This window comes from Nicotiana tomentosiformis, chromosome 12 (genome assembly GCF_000390325.3).
Source record: "Nicotiana tomentosiformis chromosome 12, ASM39032v3, whole genome shotgun sequence".
NCBI lineage: Eukaryota > Viridiplantae > Streptophyta > Magnoliopsida > Solanales > Solanaceae > Nicotiana > Nicotiana tomentosiformis.
In genome coordinates, this window is record NC_090823.1 from 106,833,767 (window position 1) to 106,843,391 (window position 9,625).

General features: G+C 39.8%; 1 protein-coding gene across 1 annotated transcript; it reads left to right on the forward strand.

Moving 5' to 3' along the window:
* Nucleotides 1-4,917: 4,917 nt before the first annotated feature.
* Nucleotides 4,918-5,334, forward strand: LOC138903185 (uncharacterized). The gene has a single exon (XM_070191114.1). The coding sequence runs from the start codon at nt 4,918-4,920 to the stop codon at nt 5,332-5,334; it is 417 nt and encodes a 138-aa protein (XP_070047215.1).
* The last annotated feature ends 4,291 nt before the right edge of the window (nt 5,335-9,625 follow it).

Below are 9,625 nucleotides of genomic sequence, written 5' to 3' on the forward strand. Positions count from 1 at the left end.
TCTATGACCGAGGTCCAGGACCAAGGGCCATGTTCGAGCCCCATGACCAAGGTCCAGGACTGAGGGCCATGATCGAGGTACATGATCGAGGTACATGATCGAGGTCCAGGATCGAAGGCAGCCTGGACAGATCTGTAAGTTATAAAACAGGGGACTTCGTCCCATTTGACATTTTTGACGAATTGGAGCTTGAGGAGAGGCGATTTTGATATATTTTCAAGAAAAAATATTGGGGTAAGTGATTCTAACTCAGATTTGGTCAATATACACGAATATATCATTGTTTTCACTATTTAATTAGTGCTTTGAGATTGAAATTTTGAGAAACATTTAGAAATCTGATAGAAATGAATATTTGAGATTTCAGTGTCGATTCGAAGTCGGATTTGAGTGAAACTGGTATGGTTGGACTCGTAATTGAATGGGTTATCGGATTTTGTTAGTTTCATCGGATTTCGAGACGTGGGCCCCACAGACAATTTTTGAGCTAATTTCGGATTTTATTGAAAAATATAGTATTTTCTTATGAAATTGATTTATATAATTTTTGTTGACTGTATCGAATTAATTATGACTAGATTCGAGTCGATCGGAGTCTGAAAATTGAGGAAAAAGCATAATACTTGGTTAAATTGGAGCAAGTCATTGTAAGTGACTTGTCTAACTTTGTGTGGGTGATATTCCCCCTAGGATTGATAATTGTAATATGTGTAAAGTCGTGTACACGAGGTGACGAGTGTATACACGAGGTGACGAGTGTGTACACGGGTAAAATATTAAATATTATATTTTTAAATTGTGTAGATTACTGTTGCGCATTAATTAAATAATTTTACCTTGTTATATTCTTCATCATTGATTTAATGTTTATATTTTAAATTTGCTTGATCTTTTCCTGCTAATTGTTTTATCTGTTTAGTTGAAACTTGATTTCTTTTATTCTGTGCATTATTTGAAGGTTGATTTTTTTAAAACTAAATATTATTAATATGAATTATTTGACATTTTAAATTTGGTATTGAAGCAACATATTTAAATTTTGAAATATTATTTTGTTGAGTTATTTATTCCCGAATATTTTGTGAGATTTTCGTACTCATTGTGATGGGGCCGTGAGCTCTTTATTGTGAAAAAATATTATTGTTGAATTATTTTGGCATGAGCCCTGAGCTCTCTATTATGGAAAAATATTGTTGTTGATATATTTTGGCAAATTGAAATATTTGGGCACTTGAGGTGTAAATTGTGATATATTGTGATATTGATACGCATGCTGTGATATAAGGTCTGGGTATTGAAACGCATGCAGTGAGATAAGGGTGGCTTGATATGCGTGGCTAGTAGGGGAACTACTAGAAGTCATGCGGTGTGATAAGGATGGCTAAAACGCGGGATGCTATTTCGGAAAAAATATTTTCTTTAAAATAAATTGTGAAGGCTCCCGCGGTGAGATAAGGAACTGAGATATTGTGAATTTATTTATGATTTGGGATTACGAGACGGTACCTCGGGAGTGCCCTTGTTGATATTGATTTATGGCTGCAGTTGCCTTTGATTATTTGTTGTGATTTTCTTAAAGTTGAAAGGAATTCTGTTTTGATTCCACGAGATATTATTTGCCATTATTTTGTGTAATTAAATGGTGTCATGCTACTTGATTCATTTGCATTGTCATCTTATTTTATTATATTGTTAAACATTTTACCATAAAATTATTATTTTTCAGTAGGGCCTGACCTGATCTCGTCACTACTCTACCGAGGTTAGGCTTGGCACTTACTGGATACCGTTGTGGTGTACTCATACTACGCTTCTGCACATCATTTTGTGCAGATCCAGGTACATCTTATCAGCCTAGACACCAGTGAGTTACCTGCGCACGAAAACTTCGAGGTATATTTGCCCACGACCGCAGACTCCGTAATCCCCTTCTATTCTTGTTATGTTGCTTCCTTATTTTCTTTAGACTCTGATATATAGAGACATTAAGGATAAATTCTTAAAATCTTGTGACTTATTTCTACGGGGTTTTGGGAGTTGAATTTGTTTAAATTGTAGTTTATTTATTTCATATATCTATTATTATTCCGCATTGATATGCTTACCTAGTCTTAGAGACTAGGTGTCATCACGACCTCCTACGGAGGGAATTTGGGGTCGTGACAGAAAACCTGGCTAACAAGAAATTGGGTCAATCGAGAGATTGATAAGCCCAATTACAGGGTTGAATCTAGAGATAGTAAAATCCGACTTGAGCTTTTTATCAACCGTTTTGTTCAATACCCATTTGGATTTGAGAAAGCCAAATTGGCCAAAATCACTCTTTGACCGATAGTTATTGAGTGGGTAATTAAGTGTTGATAGCTATAATACACCTCGACCAATAAAATAAGCTTTAAAGTTTATAACCCATTAGGCAAATACCTAGGTGAAGGTCATAACCCTATGCTTTTTAAAACATTTAAAAAACAACAAAAATAATCTTCTAGTTTTATTTCTTAAATTGCAATCGTAGTTTAAATTAGACTTTAAAACAACCCAATTCTGTGGAAGCGCAAATTTAGAAATACAAACTCACACGGTACGATATATACTACTAACTCCTACACATATAGCTCCCTGCAGAATTTGGCCCCGACACTTGTTGGGTATTATTATTGCATCGACCGTTTTTATAACCTCGCATTGACGAGTGAAATTCGACGAGATCAATTTTTGGCGCCGTTGCCGGGGATGCTAAAAAATGGTGTTAGTTATATATATGTAGGTATGTTTTTGAAATATCTTCTTTTCCTTCCTTGTTACTAACATGTGAGTATTGTAGGTGCAATCATGGAAAACAATGAACTTGGAAACATAGTTGTGGGGGATGTGGAAGTTGAGGATGATCAAATAGATGAGGTCCCTCTTGAACCTCAAGCCAATAGATGAGGCCGACCGCCTCAAGATAATGTACTCATTCCATCCCCACCTCTACCACGAGCGGCTCCACACCGGGTGTTTTCGAATGAAGGGTATGCAAGTGCTATAGTCCCTCCCCATATTAGGGCGGGCAACTTTCGAATAACCAACATGATGCTCACTTTGCTCGAGCAACGCGGGTTCTTCACCGGTGCACCGGGTCAAAATGCATATAAACACTTGAAGGGGTTCGTAGATATGTGTTGGGGGAGCAAACAAACAAATGTCTCCGAGGATGCTTTGAGGTTAAGGCTTTTTCCCTTCTCTCTAGGGGTAAAGCTTTAGATTGGTTGGAACGTTTGATAAATTATTCCATTCGTACTTGGGATGAACCATCGAAGAAGTTTATTCCAATGTACTTCTCTCCCGGGCACATGGCTATTCTTCGCGATGAAATTCTAGCATTCAAACAAGAGCCCATTGAACCACTACACGAGATATGGGAAAGATATAGGATAATGGTGAAAGAGTGCCTCAACAACGATATGACGAAGAACATGATTCAACAAACTTTCTATCGGGGGATCAATACCACCAACCAATGTGTAGTGAATCAACTAGCCGGTGGGAACTTCGTGACTACGCCTTATACGGAGGCATGTGATATTTTGGATGAGATGGCGGATACTTCATTGGCGTGGTAATCTAGAGCTAATGTTCCACAAGGTGATCCAAATGTGATTCTTCTTCACAAAGAGTTGCATGACCATGGACAAGCCATAGTTGAGTTGAAAACCACCATGAACCTATTTTCAAAGGCTCAACTTCAATAAGTGCAAATCCCGAGGCAAGTCAATTCAATGGAGGGAGTCAATATGATGGTGAACAAGAAGTCTACAAGTGCAACAAAGAGTGGACAATTATTTGCAAGATGATAGTGGATTTGATTAAGATAATTCCTATAATGATCAAGAAGAAGAGGTCCAATATGTGAACAACTTTCAAGGGCAAAGAAATAACTTCCAAGGCCCTAGTCAACAACAATGGAGACCTTCAAACAATTAACGCAATTGGAATTCTCATAATTAAGGTAATTGGAGTGGTGGAAACAACCAAGGAAATTGGAATAACAACAATCAAGGCAATAGGAGTGGAAGAAATAATCAAGGGAATTGGTATAACAATAATAACCAAGGAAATTGGGGAGGCAACAATCAAAGTGGGTGGAATAACAATCAAGGAAATCAGGGGTCAGGTTTTCAAAGGCCCTCGATGTATCAACAATCGAGCAACCCACCTCCTTATGCTTCTCATGGTCCTAGTTCTTCCAATAATGAAATGGTCCATATTGAGAACATGTTCAAGCAAATGACGGAGAAGAATGCCGATTCCCATGCCCAACTTGCTTCACACAACACATCAATCCGAAACTTAGAAGTGCAAATGGGTCAAATCTCTCAAGCTTTAAATTCTTGTCCTAAGGGGGAACTACCAAGTGATACGGTGGTAAAACCGAAGGGTGGGAACAATACGGGGCATGCCATGGCCGTTACTACAAGAAGTGGAAGAGGCGGGAATGCACCCACCTCAAGTCAAAGGCAACTTGTGGATGATGAGCAAGTGGTAGAAGAAGAGGAGATCCCGAACAATATGGTGAAAGCAAATGATGAAGTGCGGATTAATATTGATGACATGGTGTAAGAGACTCAAGAGGAAGTGAACCCGTCTAGGGATCATGTGATTAACATACCGTAACCGGTAGTGCAAAAGGCTAAGGCACAATTGCCTAAGCCACCTCATCCATATCCTCAAAGGCTTGCCAAGAAAAATGGTGAGAATCAATTCAAAAAGTTCATTGATATGATGAAGAGTCTTTCGATAAATGTGCCATTAGTTGAAGCCTTGAAGCAAATGTCCGGATATGCAAAGTTTATGAAGGACTTGATGACAAAGAAGCGGTCGATGAATTTTGAAACTATCAAAGTCACTCACCAAGTGAGTTCAATTGTGCATTCAATGGCTCCTAAGTTGGAAGATCCCGGTGCTTTCACAATCCCTTGTACCATTGGAAGTGCCGAGTTTTCCAAAGCTCTTTGTGGTCTTGGGGCGAGTATCAATTTGATGACCTATTCGGTTGTCAATACATTGGGAATTGGGAAACCAAGACCCACATCTATGAGATTACAAATGGCCGATCGTACAATGAAGAGACCATTGCGGGTGATTGAAGATGTATTAGTTCGAATTGACAAGTTCATTCTCCCGCCAGATTTTGTTATTCTTAATTGTGAAGTGGACTATGAGGTGTTGATTATTCTTGGAAGACCTTTCCTTGCTACAGGGAAGGCTCTTGTTGATATGGAAGCCATAGAACTTACTTTCCGGGTGGGTGATGAAAATGTGGTATTCCACGTGTGCAAATATATGAGGTAACCGAATAGCAATAAAGTGTGTTCATTCATGGACTTGGTGGCCGATGTGATTATTGATAATACAAGTGCCATGATTAATGTGGGTGATATGTTGGAGACCGTCTTGCTCAATTTTGATGATGACGATATGGATGGCTTTATGGAATATGTTAATTCTTTGCAAGGAATGGGGTTATTCAACTATGCACCCCGGAAACTTTCCTTGGATCTTGAGAATAGGAAAACTCCTCCTACAAAGCCTTCAATTGAAGAGCCTCCTATCTTGGAGTTGAAGCCATTGTCTCCATATCTCATGTATGAATTCCTTGGCCCTTGTTCTACTTTACCGATTATCCTTTCCTTTTGTTTGACTAACATACAGGTTGACTCTACATTGGCGGTGCTCCACAAGAGGAAGAAAGCTATTGGGTGGACTTTGGCGGATATTCGGGGAATAAGCCCCACATTTTGCATGCACAAGATTAACTTGGAGGAAGATAACAAACCCTCCATTGAACATCAAAGGAGACCCAATGAAGCCATGCAAGACGTGGTAAAAAAGGAGATCATCAAGTGGTTAGATGCCGGGGTTGTCTATCCCATTTCTGATAGTTCGTGGACTTCTCCGGTGTAATATATTCCGAAGAAGGGGGCATAACTGTGGTCACCAATGATAAGAGCACATTGATTCCCATAAGAACGGTGACCGGGTGGAGAGTGTGTATGGACTATCGGAAGCTAAACAAAGTCATAAGGAAAGATCAATTTTTGGTGTCATTTCCCACTGCCCTTTCTTGACCAAATGCTTGATAGGTTGGCTGGCCGTGCTTTCTATTACTTTATATATGGATATTCGGGATACAACCAAATTCTTATTACCCCGAAAGATCAAGAGAAAACAACTTTCACTTGTCCCTATGGCACTTTCGCTTTTCAACGGTGTATGATGGCAATCTTTACGGATATAGTAAAGGACTACCTTGACGTTTTCATGGATGACTTTTCGGTAGTCGGGGATTCCTTTGATGATTTCGTGGCTAATTTGGATAAAGTATTGGCAAGATGTGAAGAAATAAACTTGGTGTTGAATTGGGAGAAATGCTATTTCATGGTCGAGGAGGGCATTGTCCTTGGCCAAAAGATTTCAAAGAATGACATTGAGGTCGACAAGGCGAAGATAGAGGTTATTTCTAAACTTCCACCTCCAACCTCGAAAGGCGTGGGAAGTTTCTTGGGTCACGCAGTGTTCTACCGGCGGTTCATAAAAGATTTTTCCAAAGAGGTGAACCCCTTGTGCAAGCTTTTAGAGAAAGATACTAAATTTCACTTCTATGATGATTGCATGAGAGCCTTTGAATTGTTAAAGTTCAAGTTGATAACCACTTCCATTATCACCGCTCTGAATTGGAGTATTCATTTTGAGTACATGTGTGATGCTAGTGATGTAGCGGTTGGAACAGTTTTGGGGTAACGTATCAACAAGACTTTTCATCCGGTATACTATGCTAGTAAGACCATGAATGATGATCAAGTCAATTACATCGTTACTGAAAAAGAGCTCATTGACATTGTGTTTGCAATTGAGAAGATCTGCCCGTACTTGATGGGTGCAAAGGTTATTGTTCATACGGATCATGCGGCACTTCGCTATTTTATGAGCAAGAAAGATTCAAAAGCTAGGTTGATGAGATGGGTACTATTGTTGCAAGAGTTTGATATTGACATTCAAGATCTAAAAGGGAGTGAAAATCAAGTGGCAGACCACTTGTCTCGTTTGGAGGAGGAGGGGAGGCCGCATGATAGCCTTGAAATCAATGACTCCTTCCCCGATGAGCAACTCTTGGCTATTTCAATGAAGGAGGTGCTATGGTTCGCCGATCTAGCAAACTTCCTTGTGTGTGGAATCATCCCGGATTAGTTCTCTTCAAATCAAAGGAAGAAGCTCAAACAAGGTTATCAAGATTATTATTGGGATGAGCCTTACCTCTTCCGAATTTGTACGGATGGGGTAATTATAATATGTGTACCGAATGAAGAGCAAACTGTTATCTTGAGGCGTGGCATTCTTCGCCTTATGGTGGTCACCATGATAGAGCAAGAACGGCGGCTAAAGTGCTAAGTTGTGGTTTCTATTGGCCCACTCTCTACAAGGATGCAAGTGATATGGTGAAAACATGTGATGGATGCCAACGGGCCGGTGGAGTCTCGAAGAAGAATGAAATGCCTCTCACTACCATTTTGGAGATTGAAATTTTTGATGTGTGGGGTATTTACTTCATGGGTCCTTTTGTGAGTTATTGTGGAAACACCAACATCTTGGTCGCGGTTGATTATATGTCTAAATGGGTTGAGGCCTTTGCTCTACCAAACAATGAAGCGAGAAGTGTGGTGGCGTTCTTGAAGAAGAATATTTTCACAAGATTTGGTACTCCGCGGGCTATTATAAGCAATGAGAGGTCGTATTTTTGCAACAACGCTTTTTACACTTTGCTTAGCAAGTATGGTGTCACTCATAAAGTTACGACTCCCTATAGTCCACAAGCTAGTGGTCAAGTGGGAGTCTCCAACCGGGAGATAAAGAGTATCTTATCCAAAAAGTGAAGGCTAACCGGACGGATTGGTCAAAGAAGCTTGATGATGCACTATGGGCTTATCGGAATGCTTTAAAAACTCCTATCGAGATGTCTCCATACCGGTTGGTGTTTGGAAAATCTTGTCATCTTCCGGTGAAACTTGAGCACAAAGCCATGTGGGCTTTAAAGAAGTTGAATCTTGATTGGGATGCAACCGCTAACTTGCGGGTTACACATTTGAATGAATTGGATGAGTTTCGGTACCATACAATGCAAGTTCGTCCTTGTACAGAGAGAAGATGAAGTACCTTCATGACTATTACATCCAAAACAAGGAGTTCAAGGTGGGCGATCTTGTTTTGTTGTTCAATTCACGATTGAAGTTGTTTCCTCGAAAGATGAAATCTAAATGGAGTGGTCCTTTTGAAATTATGGGTGTGACACCTTTTGGTGCATTGGACTTGAAGAACAAAAATGATGAGATATTCCGAGTCAATGGTCATCGGGTGAAGAATTATTTGGGACAAACTGATGATGTCCGCATGGTGGAAGTTATTCATTAGAAGTGATGGTAATTTGTATCATGCCGCGACGTTAAATCAGGCGCTTTTTGGGAGGCAACTCATGTTTTCTTTTTCTTTTTCTTTTTTTCTTTTGTAGATAGGTGTTATTTTTGAGCTAACTGGATATGAAGTGTGTTGCAGGAATGAGTGTGATTTACAAGAACTGTTCTAAAAAAATTGGCTAAATGTGAAAAAAGTGCGGACCACACATGTATTATGCGGACCGCATAATTGTGAGTGCTATAGCAGAAGGTAACTACGATCGTACAATTTTAGTGCGGACCGCACAACTTGGAAATGGAAAATGCTAACTCTCTGAAATTTGATGTGTCATAGAAATGGCCAATCTGTGGCCGCACATCAAATTCTGCGGTCCGCAGCTAAAATCTGTGGTCGCACCCCAAATTATGCGGACCACAGATCAATAAAGGCTTTTGAGCCCCCAGGTAACAGAGTGTGGATCGCAGAAGGAATTCTGCGGCCCCACTCCTCCCTTGCTCATCAAGTCTGACCGTCCAAGTATAAATAGTAACCTTAGGGCTATTGTACAATTTTTTCCCTCTTTGAGCACTCTTAAATCTAAAGCTTTGAAATCGTCTGTGCAATCACCTACCACACTCAATCCACCTTTGTGACCACTTATCTGTATTACTTCATATCTGGTATGCTTCAGGTACTCATAGAAATTTTCAATTTTTAGTTTATTTTATAATTTGTTAGGTAGTTTTAGGCCATTTGTCAATAGATTTTAATTTTACTACCATGTGGGGTTTAATCTGTAATGGGTCAAGTGCTAATTGATTTATGAGGATTGGGTAAATTGATTTGCATGCTTAATTGATTAATACCATGTTGAATTTGTGAAAAAATTGAAAATCCTAGGAAGTCTGATCGATTTTGGTATGAAATCTGCGGTAGCACAAGAAATTGTGCGGTCCGTAGAAGTTGAGATTAGGGTCTTCGGTCAAGTAAATTTTGCGGCTGCACTTGAAATTGTGCGGACCGCAGAAAAGCGAGTGTGGCCGCAGAACAGCATAATGAATGTCATTAGAGAGTTGCCATTTTTGGGATAGCGAATGTGCGTTCGCAATGATAAATGTGCGGACCACACTTCAAATCTGCGGTCGCATTCAAAATTGTGTGGACCGCAGATCCAGAGCTGAGGCCGCATGTTCAA